General features: G+C 43.4%; 1 protein-coding gene across 1 annotated transcript in view; it reads left to right on the plus strand.

Moving 5' to 3' along the window:
• AMFR (autocrine motility factor receptor) overlaps window positions 1–14,755 on the plus strand; it is a 73,051-nt gene that overhangs the window by 47,912 nt on the left and 10,384 nt on the right. Inside the window, exons 6-10 of the mRNA XM_068259537.1 lie at window positions 3,896–4,028; window positions 5,592–5,725; window positions 8,211–8,321; window positions 12,929–13,119; window positions 14,015–14,118. Coding sequence (XP_068115638.1) covers window positions 3,896–4,028; window positions 5,592–5,725; window positions 8,211–8,321; window positions 12,929–13,119; window positions 14,015–14,118 — 673 coding nt within the window. The remainder of the gene's footprint in view (window positions 1–3,895; window positions 4,029–5,591; window positions 5,726–8,210; window positions 8,322–12,928; window positions 13,120–14,014; window positions 14,119–14,755) is intronic.

A 14,755-nucleotide genomic window follows, 5' to 3' on the forward strand; every position in this document is an offset into this window, starting at 1 on the left:
TTTTTTTCACAAAGTGTCATTTTTTCACTAACTTGTGACAAAAAATAAAATCTTCTATGAACTCGCCATACACCTAACGGAATACCTTGGGGTGTCTTCTTTCTAAAATGGGGTCACTTGTGGGGTTCCTATACTGCCCTGGCATTTTAGGGGCCCTAAACCGCGAGGAGTAGTCTAGAAAACAAATGCCTCAAAATGACCTGTGAATAGGACGTTGGGCCCCTTAGCGCACCTAGGCTGCAAAAAAGTGTCACACATGTGGTACTGCCGTACTCAGGAAAAGTAGTATAATGTGTTTTGGGGTGTATTTTTACACATACCCATGCTGGGTGGGAGAAATTTCTATGTAAATGGACAATTGTGTGTAAAAAAATCAAACAATTGTCATTTACAGAGATATTTCTCCCACTTAGCATGGGTATGTGTAAAAATACACCCCAAAACGCATTATACTACTTCTCCTGAGTACGGCGGTACCACATGTGTGGCACTTTTTTACACCCTAAGTACGCTAAGGGGCCCAAAGTCCAATGAGTACCTTTAGGATTTCACAGGTCATTTTGCGACATTTGGTTTCAAGACTACTCCTCACGGTTTAGGGCCCCTAAAATGCCAGGGCAGTATAGGAACCCCACAAATGACCCCATTCTAGAAAGAAGACACCCAAAGGTATTCCGTACGGAGTATGGTGAGTTCATAGAAGATTTTATTTTTTGTCACAAGTTAGCGGAAAATGACACTTTGTGAAAAAAACAATTAAAATCAATTTAGTCTTGAAACGAAATTTCTCAAAATGACCTGTGAAATCCTAAAGGTACTCATTGGACTTTGGGCCCTTTAGTGCAGTTAGGGTGCAAAAAAGTGCCACACATGTGGTATCGCCGTACTCAGGAGAAGTAGTATAATGTGTTTTGGGGTGTATTTTTACACATACCCATGCTGAGTGGGAGAAAGATCTCTGTAAATGGACAATTGTGTGTAAAAAAAATTAAAAAATTGTCATTTACAGAGATATTTCTCCCACCCAGCATGGGTATGTGTAAAAATACACCCCAAAACACATTATACTACTTCTCCTGAGTATGGCAATACCACATGTGTGGCACTTTTTTGCAGCCTAACTGCGCTAAGGGGTCCAAAGTCCAATGGCTTTACAGGGGTCCTTTAGGCTTTACAGGGGTGCTTACAATTTAGCACCCCCCAAAATGTCAGGACAGTAAACACACCCCACAAATGACCCATTTTGGAAAGTAGACCCTTCAAGGTATTCAGAGAGGGGCATGGTGAGTCTGTAGCAGATTTCATTTTTTTTTGTCGCAAGTTAGAAGAAATGGAAACTTTTTTTTTTTTTTTTTGTCACAAAGTGTCATTTTCCACTTACTTGTGACAAAAAATAATATCTTCTATGAACTCATTATGCCTCTCAGTGAATACTTTGGGATGTCTTCTTTCCAAAATGGGGTCATTTGGGGGGTATTTATACTATCCTGGAATTCTAGCCCCTCATGAAACATGACAGGGGGTCAGAAAAGTCATAGATGCTTGAAAATGGGAAAATTCACTTTTTGCACCATAGTTTGTAAACGCTATAACTTTTACCCAAACCAATAAATATACACTGAATGGGTTTTTTTTTTTATCCAAAACATGTTTGTCCACATTTTTCGCGCTGCATGTATACAGAAATTTTACTTTATTTGAAAAATGTCAGCACAGAAAGTTAAAATCATTTTTTTGCCAAAATTCATGTCTTTTTTGATGAATATAATAAAAAGTAAAAATCGCAGGAGCAATCAAATAGCACCAAAAGAAAGCTTTATTAGTGACAAGAAAAGAAGCCAAAATTCATTTAGGTGGTAGGTTGTATGAGCGAGCAATAAACCGTGAAAGCTGCAGTGGTCTGAATGGAAAAAAAGTGGCCGGTCCTTAAGGGGTAGAAAGCCCTAGGTCCTCAAGTGGTTAATAATGAAACAGATTGTCGACATGCATTTTTCATGTGCTATAGAATTGTCCTGAGTGATAAAAAAGGTGCTCGGTTCACTTTAAGACCAAGGGTGGCGTGATAAACAGCTGTAAAAATAAGTCTGGCAAGGACTATTTGGAGGCTTCCAATGTCCCCAGCCGCGTATATAAATTGGAGACGCCGCACTACACATCACAGCCGTCAGTGGTGCCAAGTTGTGTGCTCCTTTTTTTACCTGAATGGGCCTTTATGCTTGGAACTCATTGTTCAGAGGAACACAAAGCTAAATGGGATGTAAACAAAGACAATGATTGGCCGGGTAGGCCCGGTGTGTGTCATGTGTCTCTTCCAACATGTGAGATGTTCCTCAGTTTTTACTGTGTGAAACTGAAATTTGGGCCAGTGTTGAGTTCTAATTGGCCAAAATCTGTAGCCAGTCATCACCTTTGTTAACATATCCTGATTCCAGTCAGATGTGTTTCTGAACACTTCCATGTATAACTGGCTGCTGGGTATTCAGCCAACACTAATCTGGGGTGGCCATTAGCGGAGAAGCATTCATTCAATGGTCCCATTAACTGCTGCAGTATATGTAACTATGAGGTGCTGTAGAGCTTATTAGTATTAGTAATGCACACAGTATAAAACCCACAATTTTAAAATGTGTTTTACGTTTTTGTTTTTTGTATATTTTATATCAAAGTAACAGCTTGATGGTTAAAGTTAACCTAAAGTGAGGAAACGCAGTTCAGGTTAGATACTTACCTATGTAGATGGAAGTCTCCAGATACCATAGAGATTTCCTAATACTCGGCCTGTCCCATCGTTCCATTACCGTCCACCATTAGTTATTTCAGCCTGCTAGGTGGAATACCTCTTTAACACTCCTCGGGCAGCCTTTGGAAGTAAAAACGTCCCCATGTACTTTCGAAGACGAGCGCTTCTGTACTGCGAACGGGCAAGTCCAAAATTGCAGTTTTGCTTGTCCGTCTCCAAGGTCATCTTGAATGAGGATGTTTTCACTTGTTTATCGTAAGATTATATGGGGATAGTTAAGGTCCGTTCGATTACCGTCACACTCGTGGACAGTTTGTAGCCAAGCCTAGAGGCTAGCAATGCGTCCATTACTATGGAGGGCATCAGCTACACATTTTAGAGCATTAAATGGGCCTGTTCTCATATAATAATGTAAATGAGTCTAATCATCCACATGGGGTAAAAGAGGAGTGGTGATGGTCAGTGCTACACAATCTCCACCTTGGTGCTCAGATTCGGCTAACCTGGTATAGGTAGCTGTTGCCGGTGCTCTTTCTCTGCAGGTACACCACTACTGCCAAGTAAGTACTCCACCAATATAGAAAAAGGCACTCCACAGGCTTCAAACTTGCGTTTGTGGTTTATTGAGCAAGACACACTACATGTTACGAGTCTCCTGACTTGAGGAAGGGTCAGGAGACTCATAACATGTAGTGTTTCTTGCTCAATAAAACACAAACGCAAGTTTGAAGCCTGTGGAGTTCCTTTTTCTATATTGGTGATGGTCAATGCTGTTGGAAGCCACTCCATCATCCCTCTACCTCTTCTAACTGGTGGGAAGAGGAGGAAAACAGTGCACTTGGTGGTCAGTCAAGTATGTTTAGTAATTTGCGGTTACTTTAGACGTGTGTTTTTATGGCCAGTGTTGCTGAACATTGCTAAACAGCAGAAGGGATGAGCAATGAGATGCAAATATTTCTGACTTCATGCAGGATTATGCAAGTTATTTACGCAAATGTATGCAGCTTAAAAATGGACCAATTAAGTCCCATCAAGATTTAAATTGATTGGTCAATTTTCAAGCTGCAAAATCCTGCATGAAGTCAGAAATACTTGCATCTCATTGATCATCCCTAAGGAGCAGTAATACTAATAATATTATACCTCTTGTGGTAGGTATGTGATTCATCTGTGGGACCTGAATCATGAAGGAACATGGGAAGGCAAAGGAACCTATGTCTATTACACAGACTTTGTGATGGAGCTCAGTCACCTGTCCATCGATCTGATGCATCACATTCATATGCTGGTGAGGGTTTCAATTCTTTCACTACTTTATTTTTCTTTTCAGCTTATACAACCTGTTGCTTCTAAATGTAAAAGCAAGAAGTTTTGAAGCGGGATGATACCATTTATTGTCTAACTTAGAAGAAAAGCCGTGAGCTGGCAGCAATGAAGCCTTCATCAGACTGATTCCTGTATACTAACAAACTCTAGAACCTCTAGAACACAGCTTCTATACACATTGGACATTTAAAAGAAGATGCATTGTACTGCAATAAATGTCATTGGTTGCCTAGTTACAACATCAGGAGAGTCCCCCAGAGATGCTAGGTAATTTATGACAAAAGAGATAAGACCACTTGTCTCCTTGAACATCACATTCCACAGGTTCAATGGGATGAGGAGACATCGTAACTCATTCAAACATAACTAGGCAGGGCGGGATTTACCATAAGGCACTGTAGGCACGTGCCAACAGGCGCCTGAGATTGGAAAGGTGGCTCACTTCCCTCCTTCCTTTACCTATACAGATTCCTGAGCAGAGTATAAATGAGAGGTTACTCACCCAGCTCTCGACATTCCACTGAAGAGATTTCCCATCAGTAAGGGGCACTTCTAGCTACTTAACCTCCCTGGCGGTAAGCCCGAGCTGAGCTCGGGCTATGCCGCGCAGGGGGAGATCTCAGCCCCTGGTGGGGCGATTTTCATTTTGTAAATTGCTGTGCGCGCAGCCAGCACTTTGCTAGCCGCGCGCACAGCTTGATCGCCGCCGCTCTGCGGCGATCGGCCGCACGCAGCGGCTGAAGAGGGCCCCCCCCCCCCGCCAGAGCCCTGCGCTGCCCGGATCAATGAGTTCCGGGCAGCGCTATGGGCTGGATCGTGTGTCCCTGACGTCAGGACGTCGGCTGACGTCCATGACGTCATCCCGATCGTCGCCATGGCGACAGGAGAAGCCAAACAGGGGAACGCGTTGTATACGCGTTCCCCTGTTTGCTATTGTTGCCGGCGGCGATCGGACTAGAGGGCCACATGCGCCCTCTAGTGGTGTTTCATGTAGCTACCACTCTGGTAGCTTTACATGAAACTTTAAAAAAAAAAAAAAAAAAAAATTGGAATTCTGCAATTTTTGCAGAAAAAATTAACCGCCAAGGAGGTTAATACTGAGGCTACCTCTGGCTACCTAATACTAAGGGGCACCGGTAGCTACCTACACCAGGCAGGGGAAGTAGGGGAGAAATGACAGCTGGGACAGCGGTTTGACGGGGGTTTGTAGGTCCATGGAGGGCGAAGTCTAAGGTGCGAGGACATCTGTGCCTATAGGCTCCTGAGATGTAAATCCGGGCCTGTAACTTGGTAAGGCTACATAAAATGTTTGTTAGGCTACGGCAAATTATAGAATTACATTCTTAGCCACACAAGGATTAAAAATCTTCTAAGTTAGCCAATAAATGATATCATCCTGATTCAAAACTTCTTGCTTTTACAGATAGCTATCACGGTACAATACTCTACTGCTTCTGAATGTAGTAAGACAGGAAAGGATCTCTTGCCTGTTGTTTCTGATGTCTTCTGCTGCTCATTGTTTTAGTTATTTGGGAATATTTGGCTGTCCATGGCGAGCCTGGTCATCTTCATGCAACTTCGCCACCTCTTCCATGAGCTGCAGCGCAGGCTACGGCGCCACAAGAACTATCTGCGAGTTGTCGGAAACATGGAGGCTCAGTGAGTTTGCTTTATATTTATAATATAGATGTTTTCTCATCTCTGTAGCATCTGTTTAATGTTCACAGTTTGTTTTGCATTGCAGTAGTCCCAACACTGGTGAATGTTATTTTTGCCCATAGAGTTGACAAATAGACCAGCAACATTTATGCTCGGCTCACACTTTTGCCCGTTTTACACAGATAACAGACAGATCACTGGATCTTATCATCTTATATCTTATATTAGGGTCTGTTCACACGTTATTTTGCAATTCATCTGTTGCGGTCAGCAGAACACAAAGTCCCGACTTGCACGAAAACGTATCCATTTGCCACCAGGTGTTGCATAAGAAGCTAGTATCTCACTGCTAACCGTCGGTAAGCTCATTGGAGTATTGTGCTGGTCCTCCCGGCCCTGCTGTTTATAAACAAATAATATCCCCCCCAGTGCATGGAAGTCACTAAAGAGGCTAAGCCAGGGGGCAAGACTTCAGACCTAATGGTCAGTGTAATTACTGGCTGTGATGAAGAAAGTGAAGTTTCCGGCTCACAATCCATCCAGTGACTATGTATGACTAAAGTCGGCTGAGGAGGCTGATAACGACTGCCTCAGCTGATAGGCGTGTGCACAGTAGCCCCCGCCTGGTTTATCAACTTGGCCAAGCAACGGCCAACTTAATTTGCCCACTGCTCCCTCACTAGCAATGTGATGTCATACACATGCCGCTCCGTCATTCCTCAGTCCTCCCACATAGCAAGAGATGGCGTCATCCACTATACAGCTGACTTCTTATCTGTACAGCCTGATTAAGCAATGTCGCCCAAGGGATCGGTTTGATCATCGTCAAAGGTGTGTATGCACCTCATAGATTTGATACACCTCATAGATACACTGATAGATTTGCAGCAGATTCAACCATCAGATAGCTTTCTGGCAGATGCCTGTCAAGTCGAATCTGATCTGACAGGACTCTATCTGTGTGCCACACACTAGGAGCAGATTTACAATAGATTTCAGAATGAAATCTATTGGAAATCAATCTAAATGCATTATTGGACCATTAGATCCAATGCAACTCTTTGGGCCATTGATCTGCTGGCAGCAGCAGATCGACCTAGATCTTCCATCCTGTCAGATAGATCAAATCGTTAGAAATCAATTGAAATCGGCTGCAAATCGATTGAATGGGGAATTTGATAGAATCGATCGATGGCTGAAATCGACCAGTGTATGGGCCCCTTTAGGTTGATGCTACTTCTGTTTACTCACAGTAGTACATTTCCCAGGTCAGCTAGGCTGCATCATCTCAGTCATCTTATTGAGGCAGCACTTGGGAGAAGATGGCTAAGTGCGCTTATGGTTGTTCAGTTATCCATTAGGGGCCTGTACACACTGGAAATCATGTGACATTAGGTAGCATTGTGGCATATTACTGTGCTTTTGTCCAAACCCCAGGCTGTTCCATACCCCTGGTGTCCCCCTCCGTAAGCTGAGCAAGTTGCTGGCCAGTGCGTATGTGCGTTGGCTGTTCACCTCCTCAATCGTTATCTCATTGCCGGGAGAATCCTATACATGTGCAGTAGCATTTTTATCTTACTGCGCAAGTGCAGAATGCTCCCGGCCACTAGAGCGCGATAGAGGAGTCACAAGGCCATGTATGCAGTATTATTCGGAGAGAGACTGCAGAGGTATGGGGCAGCCTGGATTGACAGCAAGGAACCAGGAGGACTTCAGGGGGCTGTAGGAAACCCCAGGTAAGTAACTGGCTACATTTTTTTTTTCTAATTTTCACTTTGTTTCTTTTAAGGCAGCAGAGAGGTCATTGTTCATTGTTGACCTTGGTCAATCAAGGTCATTAATTGATCTTCAGTCAGGGAAACATCAGCCTTTTGCTCAATGGAGTATGTGTCTAATATGCATACCTTTTTGAAGGATCATTATGAAATCAAAATCTCAAAATTAAGATAAACTTCTGATAGCTGAACTCCTCTTGATCTTGCGTTGCCAGTTTGAGGTCTTTACAGGCAACCCACATCTCATAGTGATAGTTAACTTCATTGCAAGCAGCCAGCTCCTCATTGGTGTGAATAAGTCATAAGACATCATCACATGACATGATTTACCAATGAGAGAGCTGAAGACAATGCAGTTTCTTCCAATGAAGGCTGTATAGTCAGGGAGTAGCGTCCAATCAGAAGCTCCTGTGTGGCCTCAGCATCTGAACTGGTTGCAAACCATTCTTGGGAAGAGTTGTGAAGTGGCACGTTCCATCTTTATATAATGGATGCTGGCAATTTCGCCTAGAACAACATTTTTCAATCTGTACAACTGGAGACAGTTCCCCCAACACATTGCATTTACCTGGTACAATGCATGCCCTTTGAGTAGGACTCACTCCAGTCACTTCTGTACTCGCACGCCATTTGTTAACCAGTTGTTTGTAAAGATGTGCTTGTTTGTTGCTGGTCCTGATAATTATATGCTGAATTATTTTTCTTTAAAGCTTTGCTGTTGCTACTCAAGAAGAGCTGGAAGCAAATAATGATGACTGCGCCATCTGCTGGGACTCCATGCAGGCTGCCAGAAAACTGCCCTGCGGCCACCTCTTCCATAAGTGAGTATCATTCCAATGCATTTGATCACTTAGGGCTCCTGCACACCAAGAGCGCTTTTAAAAACGCTAGCGCTTTGAAAAGCGCTTGGCTAATATATTTGAATGGGATGGATCACACCAGAGCAATGTGATTCTCTCTGAAACGCAAAAGTGGGTCCTGCAGCATTTCTGCGCTTTTCTGAGGCGATTCAGCCTCAATGTTAAGTTTAGGAAAGTGGAAAATCGCTCTGAAAAGCACTAGAACAGAGCGATTTTCCAAGTGTTTTAGTTACAGAAGCTGTTCAGTGCCTAGAATCGCCTAGAAAAATCGCTTCAAAAAGCACTGAGCATTAGCAATTACGCTAGCGCTTTTTGGTGTGCACTGGCCCTCTGTGGAATGAATTACTTGCTGATCTCTGGTATACTGGACGGTAGAGACCTTGCTGCTGCTGGTTTTGTCTCTCCTGTACTGAGGAGCCTATTATTTTATTGCACACAGTCATCGGTGGGTGGGGGTAGCGAAGGCCAGAAAGATGCCTGAGGAGCTGTCAGACCAGACCCACAGCAGTGCTGAGCTGTATTTGCTGTGCAGACTTGTGTCACTGAGGAAGTGTTTTGTATATAAACAGTAGGTAAGCAGTATGGGAGCAAAATCAGTGAATGATTCTGACTGCCTTACAGTTTAGGGAGAGATTCATTTTTTTAAGATTACTACAGGAAGTTGATTTCAGCAAAGTACTTTTACTGGTATATAATTCAAGCATTCATAGAGGAACTGTAGTCAAAATAAATAAAATTGCTTTTTTTTTTTTTTTTTTTTTTACAATATTGATCTATGAATTATTTAGTCAGTGTTTGGCCATTGTAGAACCTTTCCTCTCCCTGATTTACTTTCTGGTAGTTATCATAGGCAGCAACATCGTTAGTCCTGGCAGGTGATCTCTGTGGAATGTTTGTTACTGAGAGTTCTAAAGCCAGTTGAAGAAGAGCCTGTTCACTGTGAATACGTTTTGTCTGTTGATTGGAAGTGAATTCTTCTGTAGAAAAACATTTTATAGGTCGCTGAGTGAATGGAGGTTTGAATGTACTAATAAATATACTACGCACTGTGTGCATATGGTTATGACTTATCAATGTAACAGGGCCTGGAGGAGGAAAAAAAAACCCCCCTAGCTATTAGCCACCCAGTCTGTGCCTTTGCTTTGTAATGTTTTTTTTTTTTTTGTGCGAGTCGATTCTTCGATTCAATCCGACATCTCCGATCGGGATTCGATTTGCCATTATAAAACAATGGCAAATCGAATCAAATCCCGATCGGACATGTAGGATTGAATCGAATCGCACAAAAAATTGTATGGTGTAGATGGGGCTTTAGGGCTGAATGTATGGTGTAGATGGGGCTTTAGGGCTGATACGCACATGCCAGTAAATTGATTGTTGATCAGAAGTAGATTCTCCTGCAGACTGATTTGAAACTATAAACACACAATTTGTTGAGCGATTGGGTGTGCTGGTAAATGTCGAGCAGTCCTGCACATTGTTTTGGTGTTTCTGGCGGATCATTCATTGATCAGGAGATTGATTAGAATGTTGGATTGCCCAAAAAGTTGCTTTTTGTTTAGCTTCTGTACAGAAGCCATTATAGGTTCAGTATTGTGTCTCACAAATAAGAGTACCAGTGCTGAGTAGAGACTCTTGTCTATGGCAGCTGCTCCCTTCCTTTCGTGGCTGTATAGGAAGGAGGGGCAGCAATACAAAAAGCCCAGCCTGGTAAGGGAGGAGAAAACAACAGCCCAAAAAGCCACAGGAAGTGGTCACATGTCCCAGCAGCCTTTGCTTTTCTTTTGGAATCATTGCTAAAGCTGGTCAGTTCTGGTAAGTCACAGTATGGGAAGAGGAACACTTACCTGGCTTTATGATGACTCAATTTCAAGCTAACTGCGGCAGCTCCAGATGTACTGACGGAGCAAAAGAGGCAAGCTGGGAAACATTTTGGTAACTGCACTGGCATTTTTCCGCAAATATCTCTCTCCTGTACAATCGTTGTGCGGTTCTTGGTTCTTTTGCAGTCCTATTCACTTGTACTAGTGGGGCAGAAATGCATGAGAATGCAGCATGCTGTAAGATTGAGATTCAGCAAACATTACAGTAGTGGAAGCAACAACATGGGCTTTTTGTTCCAAGCTTTGGTATGATGAAATGCTTATGCCCTTCCTCTATCGCTGTAGTTACCAGTTATCCCATGCAGCCTCTGTATCTATGTGTGCACACTGATTTCACAAATCCCACAATTTGAAAAACCTGTCCCCCTTTGCCTGAGCGCTTCCACATACTGCAGGTACAAGTCTCACGGAACCACAGGTTGGAGGAACAGAAAAGTAAATATAAAAGAGCAGAGAGCAAGCCGGGCCCTTTCTGCGTCTGGACCCCATAACGGCTGATTACTATTGCTGCACCGCTATTTGTGGAGCCAGTGAGGATGAGGGTACTTTTGTGTGGCTTCAGTATAGTGCTCCCAGCAGGTAGTATCGGAGGACCAATCCACAGTGGAGTCGGCACCATCCAATGTATTAAAGCTCTTTATTTAAAGCAGCATGGTGAGCAATCTGTAACAGCGACAGCCCTGCTGTTTCGGTCTATGCGACCTTTCTCAAGCCGTTCAGCATCACATCTACTGACATCTAAAATCATTCCTCCTTATATACTCCACCACCTTTAAAACACCAATCAATTCAAAGATCCTTCAGCCAATCAGGAATTGCAGAGGTGTCCACGGACCTGATAGAAAACTGCAGCACCAAACATGCTAATTCAGTACCTCCCACAGCGCTGTCACTCAAGCCCTTCTATCTTACAGACTTCCCTCCCCCTCATGCAATATGCCTGGGAACTTCTCCATTAAACAAACATCTGTGTATGAGGCTTCCTTACCCAATCACCATGACGCAAGGAGCAGCCGTATGTTCTCCGCCCCCAGCCGCCTCTGCTTCCGTCCATCTCACTACGGTGTTAGCATGCGTGTGTAGTCATGTGACTAACCAGTCACATGACCTCCAATATCATCGTCGAGCAAGCGTGTAATAATCACGCCCCCATCTCCATAGCGACGTTTGTATGCGTAATTTCGGCATCCATGCCAACATAATCACGCATCTTACTTACTAAACTTCGCTATCATGCTTTCATATAAATATAAGTAAGCGGCTTTGAGGGAAAAGACTCACCAACTGCCCCCCGCTGCACGGTAATGGTACTACACCTTCGCTTGGGATACCAATTTCTTTATGGGACAACCAATGCAATCCTTCCAGCTTCTGGATCTCTTGATAATGTGCAAACTGCAAAATATAAATACAATATTATGTTACAATCTTATATATTCACTAGTAAATCAGCAGCAAGAGCCCTTACATCAAACCCCCTTATATGCAAGGTAATTAAATAAGGAATATGACTTATTACCTTGCATATAAGGGGGTTTGATGTAAGGGCTCTTGCTGCTGATTTACTAGTGAATATATAAGATTGTAACATAATATTGTATTTATATTTTGCAGTTTGCACATTATCAAGAGATCCAGAAGCTGGAAGGATTGCATTGGTTGTCCCATAAAGAAATTGGTATCCCAAGCGAAGGTGTAGTACCATTACCGTGCAGCGGGGGGCAGTTGGTGAGTCTTTTCCCTCAAAGCCGCTTACTTATATTTATATGAAAGCATGATAGCGAAGTTTAGTAAGTAAGATGCGTGATTATGTTGGCATGGATGCCGAAATTACGCATACAAACGTCGCTATGGAGATGGGGGCGTGATTATTACACGCTTGCTCGACGATGATATTGGAGGTCATGTGACTGGTTAGTCACATGACTACACACGCATGCTAACACCGTAGTGAGATGGACGGAAGCAGAGGCGGCTGGGGGCGGAGAACATACGGCTGCTCCTTGCGTCATGGTGATTGGGTAAGGAAGCCTCATACACAGATGTTTGTTTAATGGAGAAGTTCCCAGGCATATTGCATGCGGGGGAGGGAAGTCTGTAAGATAGAAGGGCTTGAGTGACAGCGCTGTGGGAGGTACTGAATTAGCATGTTTGGTGCTGCAGTTTTCTATCAGGTCCGTGGACACCTCTGCAATTCCTGATTGGCTGAAGGATCTTTGAATTGATTGGTGTTTTAAAGGTGGTGGAGTATATAAGGCGGAATGATTTTAGATGTCAGTAGATGTGATGCTGAACGGCTTGAGAAAGGTCGCATAGACCGAAACAGCAGGGCTGTCGCTGTTACAGATTGCTCACCATGCTGCTTTAAATAAAGAGCTTTAATACATTGGATTGTGCCGACTCCACTGTGGATTGGTGATTGGAATATCGGAGTGTGGAGATATTGGGAGTCAGGGGCACATCAACCAACTCTCTCCTGGGTGCTAGCTTCATACCGAAAATTTCTTGGTAGTATCGGAGGGGCTTTCCGCATGTTCCTCATTGAGTGGCGGCACACAATGCTTGTTTGTCCTGAGTGTCCCCACTGATGCTCCAGGCCCTTCAGCGCTCTTACAAATGCCTTGCTGTGAGATTCAGCATGAGCTGTTTGCTTTGTTACACTCTACTTCCCTGTTCTTTCCACAGCTCTTGCCTTCGGTCATGGCTGGAACAGGACACATCATGTCCAACCTGTAGGATGTCTCTCAATATGGCTGATGGCAGCAGACCTCGCAGTGAGCAGCAGAGGGACAACATAGATCCGAATATTATCCCTCTAGCAGTGGCAGAAGGTAGACCCCGGCTCAACCAGCATAACCACTTTTTCCACTTTGATGGTAAGAAAAACACTATTGGCATTCCATTGCTATGAAGGCATTTGCTGTATTTGTTCTTTCTGTGAAGAAAAACAGTACATGTGGCAGCCTCAGGTACATCAGATCTCAGTACTGCAGCAGGTGCAGCACCAGGACTCTTTACCCCATGTTCTTATCTGAAGGAACCTGTGTTGTCGTGTGTTCTCAACCAAGCTACTACTTTATTTTATACAGGTCAAATTGAAATCTAACTCTTACTTGTATGTCCCCTGTTCTGCCTGACCCTGATTCTGGCTTCTAAACCTTCTAAATGGAGCAATTCAGAGCAGTGCCTCTCTAGTTTCACCTCTGAGTTTTACTTTGTGTCATTCTTCACCTCTCCTTTTTGGCTCTGCCTATGATCTATACTCTGGGCTTTACATGGATGTGAATAGGGGAAATAGAGCAGTGGGCAGTGACAAAAGGGTCTCCGGCTTTTGGGAGGACCCACCCAGTGGAAAGCTTTATGCCTGGTACACACCATGCAATTTCCCTTCAGATAGACGTGTCAAATCGATTATTTCCGTCAGGTCCGATCTGATTTATGTATTTTTTTTCTGATCAATTTTGAACAGTTATGTACAGTATTTTGAAGTGATTGGAAAATGGATCAGAAAAACAATCAGACTTGTGGGAGAAAATCCATTTGACCCATCTATTTGATGGGAAATTGCATGGCGTGTACCAGGCATACAGAGCTTTGCTGAGTTTATGCTAAAATTATTTTCAGCCCAAGAAACTGGTATTTAGATTTGTTATACAACCACAGATGAGCTCTTCTTTACCTGTATGGGAGGAAGGAGGAGTCATCTGTAGGAAAACACTGGGAAACGGTCTATACATTGTCAGTCTGATCAGTCTCTCCTTCTTCTTATAGGTTCCAGGTTTGCCAGCTGGCTGCCAAGCTTCTCTGTTGAAGTGATGCACACCACCAATATACTGGGCATTGCACAAGCCAGTAACTCCCAGCTGAATGCCATGGTAAGGATATGTGCCATCCAGGTTATTCTGTTTTTAAAGCCAGGAAAACCTGGACTGGTTGTTGGTTAATGTAGCTCATGTTAGACCTAAACTGACAGTAAGGGCTTGTTCACACTGAGCGTTTTCGTTTTTTTAGACGCTGGGGATTTTAGAAATAGCCCCAAAAGCGCTTGTGCAATAATTCCCTATGCGAGTGTTCACATGTAAGCTTTTTGATTTCATTGAAATCACAAACATGATACATGTACCATTTTCTGAGCACTTTGGCTCAATAAAAGGTATAGGGAAATCGCAAAGCACTTGAAAACGCTTTGTATAGCAATTTCCCAAGCACTTCTATGAATAAATCCATTGTATTTATTCATTTCCAGGTGAAACGAATCACTCTGCAGAAGCACTTAGAAAAGCGCTTTCAAAGCGCAGGGGAAAGCACTAATAAATCGCTCAGCACTTGCAATAGCACTGGCGATTTATAATGTCAATATAGCCTAACTGGACTCGCACACTGCTGGATAGTGTACTGGTTAAGGGCACTGCCTCTGACATAGCGGATCAGGGTTCAAATCTTGGCTGTACTTATTCAGTAAGGAGTCCTTGGGCAGGACTCCCTAACACTGCAGAGTGGTCTACTAAACAT

Source organism: Hyperolius riggenbachi, chromosome 11, assembly GCF_040937935.1.
Source record: "Hyperolius riggenbachi isolate aHypRig1 chromosome 11, aHypRig1.pri, whole genome shotgun sequence".
In the NCBI taxonomy this organism is placed as follows: Eukaryota; Metazoa; Chordata; class Amphibia; order Anura; family Hyperoliidae; genus Hyperolius; species Hyperolius riggenbachi.